Source organism: Thunnus albacares, chromosome 4 (assembly GCF_914725855.1).
Source record: "Thunnus albacares chromosome 4, fThuAlb1.1, whole genome shotgun sequence".
NCBI classification, from domain to species: domain Eukaryota; kingdom Metazoa; phylum Chordata; class Actinopteri; order Scombriformes; family Scombridae; genus Thunnus; species Thunnus albacares.
Window position 1 is genome coordinate 18662975 of NC_058109.1, and position 15262 is coordinate 18678236.

The window sequence follows — 15262 nt, forward strand, 5'->3', positions numbered from 1 at the left end:
TACTGTACTATATCAGTTCTTCTTCAGTTTTTCACTTTTTAATTTCTATTATGTATTTGAGTCAGCAAACACACAATAGATTATAGATTATGTGAATGTAGAATATTAACAGCGTTGATGATTAGTGACAGCATGCTCAGTACAGCAAGGAGAGGGGACACCCCCAACATTACAACTACAGAATAAGTTTGAACTGTTAAGAAATGTCCATGAGAATGAAATGGAGATGGGAGGACATCATGAAAAGTTCAAGCCAAAGGAAAAAGGCAAGAAAGGCTCGAGTGTAAATGTTGCCCACAGCTGGCTGCAGCACTACGCAGCTCCTGAAATGAGCCACCCCCACCCCAAGTGGAGCTAATAACTCCACTCCATGCGCTGGTCTTCGTGAATTGACTGTTTTTTGCACCAATTGTATGAATATTACCTAATTTCCAAACATGCATATGACACAGGCACACCATGACTCAATTTGCTTGGTAGTGCAGTTTGCGGTGCATTTCACCCTTCGCAGATGCTTTGTGAGTTACACGCTATCTTTTTGTCTCATTTGTACATTTTTAGCAACCGCAAAAGCCGTGCAATCCTCTTGTGTGGATTTGCCCCTAAGTCTTCAAATCATACTGCTTCCCAGGTGCTTTTGTCTGTGATAAAGAAAAAATCCCTTATCTGATGTCTCAACACCCCAAATTTAAACAACTTATTTGACATACATTTGAGGGCTAATGATGTTTGCAGAGAGCAATCAGAAGTCCTAAAGCAGGATTTCAATGAATTGTTTGGCCGTAACAAACTGAAAGCCCAATTGTTTATAAGTGGATCACTGCCAACAGTCAACAGAGGGATCAACAGATTTAGCAGACTGTGATCAATGAATACATGACTCAGCAGAATCTGCGGTCTGAAGGGGATCAACTTCATTGATAACTTTAATCTGTTCTGGAGACAGAGTCATTTTTTTCAGGACTGATAGCCTCCACCCAAACAGATCTGGAGACCATTTTTTGTGCAGCTCACGACACCCATTGGCCAGACCAAATATGATGTACCCTCATACACAGCAGCCAAGAAGACATAACATCACAGCCTCAATGTCAGCATGTTGATAACAAGGTCATGGATCAGTCTTCTCATTCCTCTCCCACTGGCTCCCTTCTCTCCCCTGCCTCACTCCTTTTAGGATTCACAGACCAAACAGAAGAGCTGGTTGATGCTGGCATTCAGCTCACCCCCGATCTCTGCCACCTCGTCAGCATCCACCATTACCAAGCACAATCTCTGACACCACCCTTGCTCAATAAAGATGACAGAAACAGAAAACACCTCAGCCTGGGCTAGTTGGTCAGAAATAAAGGACCTGGATGTAGTGTTATTGGATGACACGACATTGCAGTGCTGCATTTCGAAACACTGTGTTCTTATTCTAAATTTAACTTTATAGATGTGGTCAAAGGTGACACCAAAACAACAGTCCCACAGATTCTCCCTGCAAGGGTATTGATCAAATCAATGGCTGGATGTGCCTGACCTGTTTTGGTGCTGCTAAAGTCCTATCAAAGACAAAAAAAACTGACCACGTCACAACACATTCTCAGGTCTCTGTACCGGCTCCCAGTGTGTCAGAGTTTAAGTTCCTGCTGCTTGTCTATAAATATCTTGATGACTTAGGACCAAAATACATATCTGAGGTCATCAGAGGACTAATAAGTGTCAGGTTATGCTCGATCAGAGCTGGTTTGTATGCCATGTTGTCCAACAACATCAGAACATCAAAAGTGTTTACTGTTCTGGACGGCTACACTCCAAGGCGGAGTGAAAAGCCATAGAGTTGGAGGAGACATTTAAATACAGGGATAATGGCACATATTTTCTGGAAGGAATTCATAGTGTTGCACTCAGTTGTTCAAATGAAAAGTGACAGAAATGGTAATGTCAGAAATGTACATAGAGAGCTAGAGAGAGAAGTTCAAACCCTGGCTTCTTTCTCACCTCAAGACAGATGAACGATGTTGGACTGTCCATTTCAGAAAGATACAGAAATGGCCCTGCACACACCCCTAATCCAATGTCTGAAAGGTGTGCCATCATTTACCTTGCCCTTACCTTTACCTATCCTGTATGTCTCTGTACTTTTTTGTATTTGTTTTATGGTTTCTATGGTTATTCTTATGGTTATTCTTTTGAATGTGCATTTTAAGGTCTTATGCTGTTTTAAATGATTTGGATCATTATGTAAAGCAAATTAAATTGCCCTTGTGTTTGAAATGTGCTATTCAAATAAACTTGCCTTGCCTTCAGCTCCACAGCTGTCAGCTGTTCAGGCATAGTGCTGCCAATGAAGACCAGTTTATTTTAATTTTTTCAAGAAGCTCCACTGCTCGCATTGTTTTTGGATTAAAGCCCCCCCAGTGGGTGACTCTTGGTGGTAGTATCAAAAATAATACTTCTCACAGACACTTCCCTACACAACCCCTCTCCATCCCCCCATCAATTTTCTAATGTCATAATAATAAGTCTTAATTAGTCTCTACCACTCTTAAAACAGGTTGCAATATGGGCATCCATACCCCCCACAGCCTAAGTATGGTAACACTGTAGGTTTTTCACTGATGCAAAAAGAGAGCTGGAAACAGTTGGCTAGTCAATCTTGCTGCCTATATGCTCCAATGGCCATTCTTTGTACTGCATCAAAAAAAATCCACTGCAGCCCAAAAAACTTTTTCCCATAGACTGCCATTATAAAAGAGACATCTGTAAACATGATGACAGGGCTCCTCGAACTGTAAACAGGGTGAGCCTACTCTTCATATTATGATTTTTTAAATATTGAAGGCTTATATGCAAAACTTTCCCACCCCTTGAAATTTTTTTCTGTGCATGATGCACCCCAATGTAAAGCCTATATGGGCCAAGCAGGACCAAGCAAACCAGACAGAAAGAAAACTTCTTTGGCTAATTTGCTGGAGTTGTTAATTTAATAAATTGGCCACATATTTGTTTAACCTGTACATAAACTGATGTATAAAAATGACAATTTGTGACTTTAGGAGGAGTTACATGTTGGAACTATTTCTTGGAAACCAAAAGTCAAGCGAGGTGATTGTGCGCAACATCACAAAGTCTTGTCGTCATAGTGAGGGTGCCATGTTTGGTACCATTGTACTACAGAGACCAAAACCAAAACACAATGGTTTTGGTAACCTGGACATTAGCCAGAAACAACACACAGAAGTACTGGGTGGATGATTAAATTGTTTTTCGTCCATAATGTAGTCTACTGTTACTCCCCCTAAAATGACAAACTGTCTTTTACTCATTTCTGTTCATGTACAGATTAAACGAATGAAATAACATGTAATGAGTACGCTTTAGAGGTGTTAGTAGGTGTATTTTTGAACTTTGGAGTCATCCAGGCCAGTTTTTTTCCCCTTATACTAAACTGAACACACCCTAGCTCAGTTCTGTACTTGCAATGCAAAGAAGAAAATGCAACTTGACCCTCTGCTTTTTTTTTTTAAATCCCGAATCCCACATTGCCCCACATTCAGAAGGCATACTATGCAGGATTTGTTGAATCAGTGTTTGAAAACATAGTATTCAACGTTGGCCCCTCATCCCCAGGTCAGCGACACCAGAGCAAGCTGAGAGCAGAGCGAGAGAGAGAGAGAGAGAGAGAGAGAGAGAGAGAGAGAGAGATCAGCGGTGGTCAAGTGAGCTACAGAAGAAAGCGAGGGGCGGTAGCAAGAACAAAGCCGTGAATCAGATAAATGAAATGTTATATTCTGATTGTTTCATGGCGGTTATGCCCTAAAGCACAAACCAGATTTTGTGTGAATGCAGCCAAAGCGCAAACTTCATCCTGTCCACTGTGTCCTCTCTGCTCTGCAATGGTCTGTGTGTAGCTCAGCCCTGCCCCTCAGTCAAACAGACACACAGACAGAAGAGGAGCAGCACACAGCAGCACTCTGCATACAGCAGAGGAGAGAGACAGAGAAGCAGGGGAAACACTGAAGCACGTAAAAAAACAATGATGTAACCTGGTCGCTACGCTACGAGTCCCGACCTCACACCCTGCATGCTGTTATTTATGAGGATCTGTTAGGGACATTATTCAGAATTACCATGCATATACATGTACTTGTCCTCTCACATACACATATCAAACCAAACTCATTCACATACTATACTGAAAACCACACACACATATAAGTGAAATGCTTTAACATACAGAACTGAAATGCTTTCATCAAAACTATTGAGAAGCTTTCACACATACTAGTAAAGTCTGCTCATATACACAATGGTGAAATTCTGAATGTTGAAATAGCCTGCAAGTAGCCTAAACGAAGCAGCAGCGTTACTCAACAATATATAGGCATCAGTGGAGACCATCAGAACCCTAATGCAACTCAAATGCAACAACAGCAGCAACTGACCATTGCAACTCCAAGTGTGGACACACTGGTCAGTCACGTAGTATCGCTCTGGAGCTGGAGCTGCAGCTTCCCGTTCCGCTGCTATGCTGGCGGGATGGGAAGCTGCAGCTCCATTCAGGAGAAAATGTACACCGCATTATCAAGCGCAGCAGTGTTTCAGAAGAAGGTAATTATAAATAGGAGCTTGAAATTATTTTTCATATTGCCGTCCACATTAGATAACGTTACACTTTATTGTATCTGAATACTTGTGTGTCCAATACCAACCTGAAAAAAAGATGATATTCATGGCCAGGCCTAACTTACTCTACAGCTTAGCTTGATATATTCATAGCAAGACAATAGTTTCTAATCTTATGTATTAACAGGCCGTTATTGTTAAATAATGCTGCTGCTTTGGTTAGGCTACTTGCAGGCTATTGAGCAGACATCAGTGTCACTAACATAACAACAACAACATGCGCTCTCTTTTCTCAATCCAGTTCCAGCTCAACTGAATCACCCTCCTGTTTAACTGTTTAACTTCTGTTTTAGCTGAAATCCTCTCTTACAACATACTGAACTATTTTTTTAATAGTAACTGTAAATGCTTTTCGATAGTTTATATAAAAGGATATCACAAAACTATATGAGAGCATTTTAATTGTGTATATGAGCATATTTTACTAGTATGTGTGAAAGCTTTTTAATAGTTTTAATGAAAGCGTTTCAGTTGTGTATATAAAAGCATTTCACTTGTATGTGTGTGTGTGGTTTTTAGTATATTATGTGAATGAGTTTGGTTTTATATGTGTATGTGAGAGGAAAAGTACATGCATATGCATGGTAATTCCAAATAATGTCTGGCCCCTCATATTTAAGAGTCTTAAGCCGAGCTACTGGCTACACTTATACTTATACTGGCTGTAGACGCAGTGGTGCTTTGAGCTAAATGCTAATGTATGCATGCTAAAATGGTCACAATGACAATGCTAGCAGATATGATGTTTACTTACTTGGTGAACATGATAAATTAGAAACATTTGTTAATTAACACTATATACACAGTACAACTGAGGCTGATGTCATTAGATGTGCAAGTGTTTTCTCATAAACTGAAGCATTGGTCAAATTTTAAAAAAATGCAGTGATGATAGTCCTAGATGAAAGGTTTAGGGATAACTAAAGTTATTAAGATATATTCCCTGGGCACCATTGGTATCCATTCAAATAATTGTTGATACATTTCACTTAAAAACAAAAATGCCAGCCTCATTGTGGCGCTAGAGAGACAGTAAGAGGATCACCAAAGAGAGAGGGATTCATCCTCTGGGAACAATAATAGTTGTTGAATATATTTCAGTCTGGATGAAAGTGGTGGACAGACCAACTGACCTACAATGCCCTCCATGGAGCTAGGGTAGCTACTGTGCAAATTCCCCCCTCTTCACTGTGAGACCATGTGGCCTTGTTGAACAGTCCCCGCCTTAAGTTGCTCATTCAGAAACACATAACACCCCCGCCCCCTCTTCTCTCACTCTGTCCCTCTTGCTCTTTCTCTCTCCGTCATTGTCACACACACACAGCTCTCTCAAACCTCTACACATGGGCTCACTCATGCTCAGAGCTGGGAAGAACACTTGTCCTGGAGAGACTGGGGGATCTAGACTTTTATTTTTTCCAAAAGGCACCAGATGAATTCCACCAAAGGCTAAATGGAAGCATAACAAAGAACCTCAGACTACTGACGTGCAGCCACCTTTCTCAGGTACTCTTTATCGATCCCTTCCCTTTAAGGTCACAAGCATGTTTTTTCTGTCTTTATATTTGTGCTGTGAATTGTGACTGTACACTACTGTGCGTTATTTTCTTGAATAGGAACCAAATGCTATTCTTGCAGTTCAGAGACAGCTGGGCTTTTGTGGTTGTACTTATTCTTGGCGCTAGTAGCTGTATTATGTAGGCCAAAGGTTACTGGCTATGCTGCCGTGAGAGCAACTATTTCCCTTGTTTAGAGTAACACCTCAGGCTGCTGTATGATCATGGCTGCAAAACGCACACATTGTGTAAAAAAAACATGTCTCTCTTTTGCAAATATTTAAACAAATAGCCTGATTACATAATCTACTAAAAAGCTACCTTGACAAAGTTGGACTGATGTAAAATTAATGAATGAGAAAATTTTATGTATATTTTTTGTCAGAAAAAAACAGGCTGTATACATAAGTTATTAAAAAGTTCTTCATGTTTTTAGTCATTTTCAAAATTGCAAAACAGATATGGATGTTTATGAAACAGCAGAACAACAGAGTAGTTCATGAATTTTACAATATGTGTTTGACAGTCAGATAATCGAGACAGAAACTGAAATTATTACCACTAAACCCACGCTACCCTGACAGTGGTGAACTGGGATAAAAAAAGAAACATACCCAGCTGATTAACCAACAACTTACACTGCCAAGTTTCTCAGGTCAAGTTTCTTGGTCAAATGCAGAGCAAAATATTATGATAGACATTTTTGTTAAATAACTTGTTGACAAGTTTAAGCCCTCTTAAACATCACATTCTCTGCACCCTGGCTTGTTGAGTTTTTCCTCTTCTTCATATATTTATTCACTTGCCAATATTGTTCAAACATGTGCAACTTGTAACTCTGACTCTTGAGGGTATTGTGATGACAATTAATCAGGCAGTACAGATAGGAATTAGCTGATAGTTAAAGTAAGTCTGGTGCAAAGAACCCTCTCTCCTGGTAAACTGATTTCCCACAAATAATATTCACATGCAATAGTATACCTGTTCCACTACTCTCAGCCAGTCCATGTTAAAATTAGAGCTAGTGGCCATCAGTGGTGCACTACTGTTTACATTGCACAATGTCATATACTGTAGGGTGTAATAACACACAGGTATGCAATCTGTCACCTGCAACAACTCACTCTGGGTGGACACTGTTGTTCCATCACTCCCTTGCATAAGTTAAAAATGGTCAGCTGACCAATAAAATGACCGATCTTGTCAGCACTAACTTGGGCGACAAACACACTGTGTTTCTTGTAGCTTCTTCACAATAAAAGCAACAATGTGTTTTGCCATTTGAACACTTTTAATGTGAAGTAGCAGCCGTCAGATGTTAATGTCTTTGCATAAGCAGTAACTTAATACAGCTGATATCAATTAGATAAAATTGCTCTGGATTACATGCATGCATTGTTTTCCTGTGAATCCCTCGTTCTTAGATAGGCAATCTGAATCCAGTGTGGGAATGGCAGAGTTCGCCACTACCCATAAAAATTATGATTCAGAGAGATATGTTAATACATTGAATGACTTATGAGGAACAAATGTTGGCCATAAATATAATTAAAATATTGTAATTTTAAGGATAACTTTAAGGTTTGGTCACGTCTAGGCACAAAAATGACTTGGTTGGCATTAGGCAAAGATCATGGTCAAGGAGAAGACACCAACAATGACAGTAGGAATGCAAACAGTGATCTCACATGTCAGTGTCTGATGTTTTGTTGAGCCATTCAACCACCTCAACCTTCTCTCTTTATGGATTTTTGTGGCTCTAACAACATCACACTATTTCCTTCTTCGCTCCAGACAGAGAGGGCTCATAATTCTCAGGGACACTAGAGAGTTTTGTCACTTTAACGTGAAGATGTGTCATCTCCTAAAACGACTGATGATGTCTTTTTTTCTTGGGGGAAAAGTCTCTTTACACTGCAAAATGGTGCACAGTAAACAGTGAATAGTGAACATTTTTGGACACAGCCCTGGGTACTTTATATAAACTGGCACCCATCAATTACAATGAAAGTTGTGACTCAGTGCAAACACTAAGTTTTTCTCTCTGTTTGTTTTGCTTATTCATTGTGTGACTCACAACACATGGCCATTAGCATCTCATGCAGTATGTGGCTTGTACTACACTGAGTGTGTAGTGTAGACTACACTCAGATCATAACATACACAAAAAAAGCTTTTCTAGGCTGTAAGAAAGTTCAATAAATATTGCAAATTATTGGTTTGAAAATTTACAATTCAAAGTGTAATGATGGAGAACGTGTTTCACAGACTTTTTAATGGCAGTCTAAATGCTCTCTAAGCCACAGGGTGTATTTTTGTTGATGATCTGCAGCTACTGGGGCAAACTGAAAGTAAGTCTGTCTCTTCCCCAACATATCCAGCTCTCCTAACTGTTGTTGTGCCACTGACGTCATATTATGCACTAGACGGTTCCATTATGCCAGATAAGTGAGAAAATATTTGGGTGACAGGTAGTCTAGTGATAAAAAGCAGTGTCTCCTTCTGCAGGAAAGTCCTTGTGGTAGTGAAACTTTACCAGGTCCGAGGTTGCTGCTGTGTGTTTGAACCTGTAATCTGTCCTCTCTTCACCTACAGTAGGCAGTCAAATAATTATCATTATTTCATGAGTTCTGCCAATCAAAAGTATTTGTCTCAAATTCAATGATTTGGTGATCTGTGGAAACTGTCTTGTTTACATAAGGGTTCAGGACTGGGTGTTAAAGCATTATAACCTTCATGATGATGACATGGACACATAAACCTGCTCTAAAGCCATGACAATGTCATCAAGCCCTTACAATTATTCCAACAGACTGTTTGTAAGCATGTGCTATTGTTTAATATGTCTGGATAAATAAGGGCTACAGTAAAACCAGTTGAAAACAAGTATTTTTTTTTTTATTATTTCTGAACGTGTGTACAATTAATTGCAACTCGAGTACAAAATAACATACATGTTAATGAATGAGATCCATTGTGGGTGACCATACTCCTTGTATGTTGAGCAGTTCTGTCCAAACAGAGTGTTGTCTTCCAGGAAAACAATGACTCCATTTATGTGACATGAACTGAAGAGTTCAATAAACCTGACAGTTATGTCATGTGCTGTGGCTCTCATGAACTCTTAGGCTTAAATTGATTTTTAGAGCTATGGTACAGCCTTTCCCCTATATGTACCTAAAGCCAAGAGGAGGAATTTCTCTAGTGGAAGGTCTATTTATTTAGAAAGAGGGGGTCAAATTTGAGGGGACATTACTATTCAATAGGAGTAATCAGGTTGAAGTCACACTGAAATTTCTTGGAGAAAGACACTGAATGTCTGCCAACCTCCATTGGCACCAATCGAGACTGATCTTGCAAGGAAAACATTCAAGTGACAGAAGTCCTCCAACAGCTGTGGAGTGAAAGAGGAAATCTGGTGACTATTATCGTAAACCATGACCACAATTTTCCCCTGACCTCCACCACATGGTTGTTATTGTAACCATGACGACAAAGGTCCCCTGACCTTAAGGAAGAAGTCATTTTAACCCAAACCACAATGTTTCCCTAACATTAACAAAGTACTTATTTCAATCCAAACCATCATCTTTCCCTAAACCTAACAAAGTGATTTTTGTGCCTGAACCTAACCAGACCTTAACCATAGCGCTGTCATAAAACATTTATTTTTCAACAGTGATTTGTAGAAAAAGCACTTCTATGTGTCATTCTTGGGTACATGGACCAACAACATATTTTATAATTTAATTTGGACTTTTGGAGGGAAATGCACTGATCTGTTGTCTGACCTCACTATGATAGAGAACTGGTAGAAAAAGACTTTCCAGAGAGGAACAGAAACTCCACACAGTTAAAGCAGAGAAAGCTCAAAATGGACAAGGTCATATAAAGTGTCACAGAAGTGTTTATAGCCATTCCAAAGGCCACTCTCAAAGGTGGGCCTGAGACACGATGATCTTTCAGATATGAGGATAAAAAAAAAAAAAATTCATTCATTTTGTTGCAGTCCTTTGCACATACTAAGTTCAAACCCTTCCTGCATTCTCACCTAAACACATCTGGCCAATCGCTGCATGAGGTGGGCATGAATATCAGATTGTCTAAATTCCAGTGTCAGAAAGGTGTGGAGGTTATATGTGAAGAGAAAATAGGAAAAGCTGAATTTTAACTGTGAGCTAAAATGTGGTCATTCCTATATTAGACTTCCTTTGTGTCCTGACAGTGCCTGTTCTCACAGTACATTGATATAAAAGTGCGTCATTTTTCCTCCTTGTGAACTGCTGCCATCTGACATTATTGGTTCTAACAAGCACACAATTACTTTCAGACTGAGACCGTTGCAGCCAGCATAACAGATCCAGATCTTTTAAAAAACATTTAAGTTTATAATACAGGTGGTTGAGGACATTGAATTGTTGCCAGGTTTTTTCTGCTGTCTTTTTTATGTAACAATCGCGAGCATCGCATGCTTTCTTAATGGCACCCACAGAGAACTGATTAGTTCTGTAACTTGCTCAAGCAGCTCATATGCCAAAGAAAATTCCCTCTCTTAGGTTAGGCAACCATGCCACACCATACTTACTACATTATTTAATTAATTAATTTGGCTTTTAATCAAAAGCAACATACTGTTCATTTGGGGAGAAATTTGGAGTTCAATGTCATGCTCAAGGACATTTTATCATGTGGACGAACAACCCAACAATCAATGGTCGACCCTTTCCACCACCTCTTAATATATCCTAATGCCTGTGTGGCACAATATGTAGGTTAAAAACACATTGTAGGGCCAAATAATCTGCCAAATAAACCCTGCATTATAAATTAGTGTATACACTTATAGTATAATGCATGTACATTAACTAATTAACACCCTAATCAACATTTAAATTTCAGACTCCATCCACCATATAGTAAACAAGCAATGAGTCACTTTTCATCCAATTAATCTTAATCTTTCCAATCTTTAATTTTTTGACCACATAAACCACACACACTATTGAGGGATATGAGTTATAAATGGAAAACCAACATTTTGTTTGTACAGTTTTGGCCTGGGTGGATGGGCTCTGTCAACTAGATTAACCAGCTATTACCACCTTCACATGAACGAGGTCGGGCATGAAGTTATAGGACAATCATAGACAAGATTAAGAACAAAGAGATATGAGACATTAGATAAGATTAAACAGTTGATGCCTGTGGTAGTTAAGTCTTTGCTGAGGCAAAAAGTCATGAACTTTAGCTAAGGTTGGGTTAAAGCTTTTTACAAATAAGAAAAACTTGTTTTGACTTTTTTTCCATTGTGAAAACTTACTTATCACTTGACTCAAACTACAAACTTTTTACAACAACTTTTCAGGCTTACAGAGGACGAGTATTTCATTTTCAAAAACCTTCCATATATCACTTGCAAATGTTCTTTTTTTCACTTATTATGTTATTCAAATGTACGTATTTGCATATCAGACATGCTCATCTTGTAAAATTATGAAACCATGCTTTCATGGGGATGAACCATTAACCATAAAATGTAAGTCAAATTCTTAACTAGATAATGATCCAATTAAAAATTCTTACTTAAAAATAATTGCAGTCCTCTGGTGTTGGTAACTCACACCCTCTGCTGATGTTTTCCTTTCAGTAGGTCCACTACATGTTCACTAAAGCACTTTGGAGAAGTTGTTTTGAGCATCTCAGGGTTTGATATGTATTTAACAGCATCGTAGTAGCACGCATATTTTCAAGTCTATTTACTGCACTCCCACATCAAATCCAAAGCAGAAACACAAAAGCGACATTGATGAAAGAATTATGCTCATGCCAAGCAGAACTGACCCTCTGTTGACCCAATGCAGCAAGACTGCTGGCATTGTGCAGAACATTACAGTTTTTCTCCATTTGGCACAGTCGTCAAATGAAAATCATAATTTCCAACACACTGTGTGCAATTCTCAAATCCACAGCTCATTTTCTCACAAAACTAGATGCATTTCATTTTGCTTGAGCGAGTTATCACTAACTTGATGAACAAAAGTGGATTACACTGCTTTTCTAATGGTTTGTTATTACTCTCAAGCGTATTTATCAACATGCTAATTGTGTAAATCCTCACATGCAAAGTATTGCACCCACCCATCATAACCTTTCAAACATTTCATATTTTCAGTAATCTGGCGTTGTCATAATGCCACAAGAACTGATAACAGGAAAATCCATGATCATCCTCAATCTTTAGAACAAGTTATCACATGTTGTCAAATGTTTTTTACATTTTGCTTTTCATTTCTAAATAGTTCATAATTTACATGAATTTGTTGTATTGAGGTATTTGTTTTTACTGTACTTTCATTTTTAAATTGTATTTTCTGTTTAATGTTACTGTTTCTTATAAAGTTCTCGCTGTGAAAAGGGGACATATCAGAAAGGTGAACACTGACAGTGAGAAATTTGTGAATAGACTGTTGAAACTGAAATCCGAATTACTGTATGTAAGTCTCACTGACAAGTCATATAAAGAAACACAATTTAAGTGTTTTTTGTTATTTTGGCACAGTTTTCTTAAACATTTGATTGCCTTGACTTACAGTAATGATAAAGGGATGCTGGTTACCTGGCAATTGTTCACTTGACACATAAGAATAATGTTTTTAGTGACTGTTTTTTCAGGACAGATGAAGTGTTGTGCTGCTCAGTACAAAATGATGTGGTGACTGCTCTAAATGGTTTGAGAACTGCAAGAGTGTTTCAGAAAATGTGCTTAAGCAAATTGAGGAAGAATTGTAATCTACAATGATTAAATCATGTCAATATTCCTGCTGTGTTGTGATTACATTGTTTACTTGGCACTCAAGAAAAGTGACCTGTAAATACTGAGAATGTAGTCAATGTAGTTTGCTGCTGCACAATGAATATAATATACATAATTATAATTAAATGCACAAACACTATATAACTTAAAAGACAGTAAATCAGATTGTGAAAATTTTGACTGTGTCACTGAACAATGAGATCATTTTTGGACATGCAGGCCTGTCTTATCTGACTCTGAAAGAATGTACTTTGAACACAAATCTTCAAATCTCTCATTTAAAAATAACCCTTTTCTATTAACTCTTTTCTCATTACAGTGCAATGGATAAGCCCTATGGTCCAGATGTCAAGTTCAGGTTGAACACAGGCACAGCCCACCCTGCACCCAGTGCTCTCACCAGAGGACAGTGGTCCAGCAAAATTGAGTTCCTCTTGGCTGTTGCAGGACAAATCATAGGCCTAGGAAATGTGTGGAGGTTCCCTTACCTGTGCTACAAAAATGGAGGAGGTGAGTTTCATTATAGTTAAAGAAAATAGTAATGACGAAAAAAGCAGCTACTTTTTTCAAAAGTAAATTAGTAGACTTGTGTTTATTAAACTACTTAAACTGTGCTAGCACTTGATGACAACAAGAAATAAATATTGAGTTGAGTGAGGACTGATACTTTATCACATTTATAATGTTTGTCTATGTATTGATTTTTTTTTTCAAACCACCAGTTTGAAAGAGTTACTACACCCAAGCTGAAAATGTGCTTGTGCTGCCAAATAAATCACACCTGGCTACCACATAACAGCTTCACATCCAACTGTGATGTTGTATGGCAGCCAAGATGGTCAGCACACTGCAAATTGAGAAACTACAAGCAAACAGACGAAACACAAGTAAATCAAGAAAACATATTTATTGTCGCATTTAGAAAAAGACAAAAAAACAACAAAAACAAATTCACCAATTTGACAACACATATGTGGCACCAAGAAAAAACAATAAAAACAAGCAAATATAGAATCGCTGCAGTGTCATATACAAGAGTTTACATAATGTAAGTTTGTGTTATGTAAGTAGGGACACTACAAAAATCAATAAACACGTCTGCACATACAATTGTTTTACATTCTGACTGCATGATACTGGATGTATTACTGTCCCACAGTAGCTTCCGTTGCAGTGTACGACTTGACTTGCAGTGTTATTGTGTTTACTTGTGTTTTCTGTGTGTGTTGTCAAATTAGTGAATGTTAAATGTGCTTGTGTTGAATTCATTTACAGCATTTTTTTCTAAGTAAAATGTAAAATTCATTAATTTGCTCGTGTTTTGGTGCAGTGCATTGAGCTCTTTCAGCCACCGTACAGAGAGGTTCTGTGCAGCGATGCAGATATCCCATACAAGATTTAGCATGAAGCTCCTTTTTGATAGCCCAAATTTCAAATTAGTGAGAGAGAAGATTGCTCTGTAGTTTTTATTGTGTGATTTTCTATTGTATTAAGGAAATAGTATGTATTATTGTATATTAACTTAAAAATAAAATAAAATCTTCCTCTTTACTGGTAGTTAGGCAATCAACACCATAAAGCTGGACTCCTCAAAGGTCACCAAACGAATAGAGAATGTAAAAATTCACAAATTTAGCAACTATTTCTTGCTGCCCTCTGGAGCTGTAAAGATATTAGTGCATCCTCAGTGGAGGTTTGGTAGAAGTAATGGCAGGTGTATTAATTCAAATCAGAAAATCAATGTGATTCCTGTAGAAATAGTGTCACTTAAAAAACAACTTTCTTTTTTGTCTAGGGGTGTTCTTCATCCCTTATGTACTCTTCCTCTTTACCTGTGGTATCCCTCTGTTTCTTCTGGAGACATCTCTTGGGCAGTACACCAAACAGGGAAGTATTACCTGCTGGAGGAAGATTTGCCCCCTTTTTGAAGGTAAAGATCTATAATTACTATCAGAGTTTTCATATGAAATAGAATAAATAAGTGACCAATCACTTTAAAGCTTTTAACTCAAAACACGCCGGTGAAGATATTTTTTAAAGCAGCACGTGAGCACTGGAAACTGTATTTGTAGAATATAATATTCACATGTCTATAAATTATTAAAGGTGCAATCTGTGATCTAATAATGGTACCCCTGTCACCAAAAGTCTTATCATATTTTATTTAATTTGAGTTCTCTAATGTTATTCATTTGTTATAAATTATCAGTAGGCCTGA

General features: G+C 38.1%; 1 protein-coding gene across 1 annotated transcript in view; it reads left to right on the plus strand.

Moving 5' to 3' along the window:
• Positions 1-15262, plus strand: part of LOC122980099 (sodium- and chloride-dependent GABA transporter 2-like) — a 29562-nt gene that overhangs the window by 3111 nt on the left and 11189 nt on the right. The window contains exons 2-3 of the mRNA XM_044347807.1: positions 13364-13554; positions 14840-14974. Coding sequence (XP_044203742.1) covers positions 13364-13554; positions 14840-14974 — 326 coding nt within the window. The remainder of the gene's footprint in view (positions 1-13363; positions 13555-14839; positions 14975-15262) is intronic.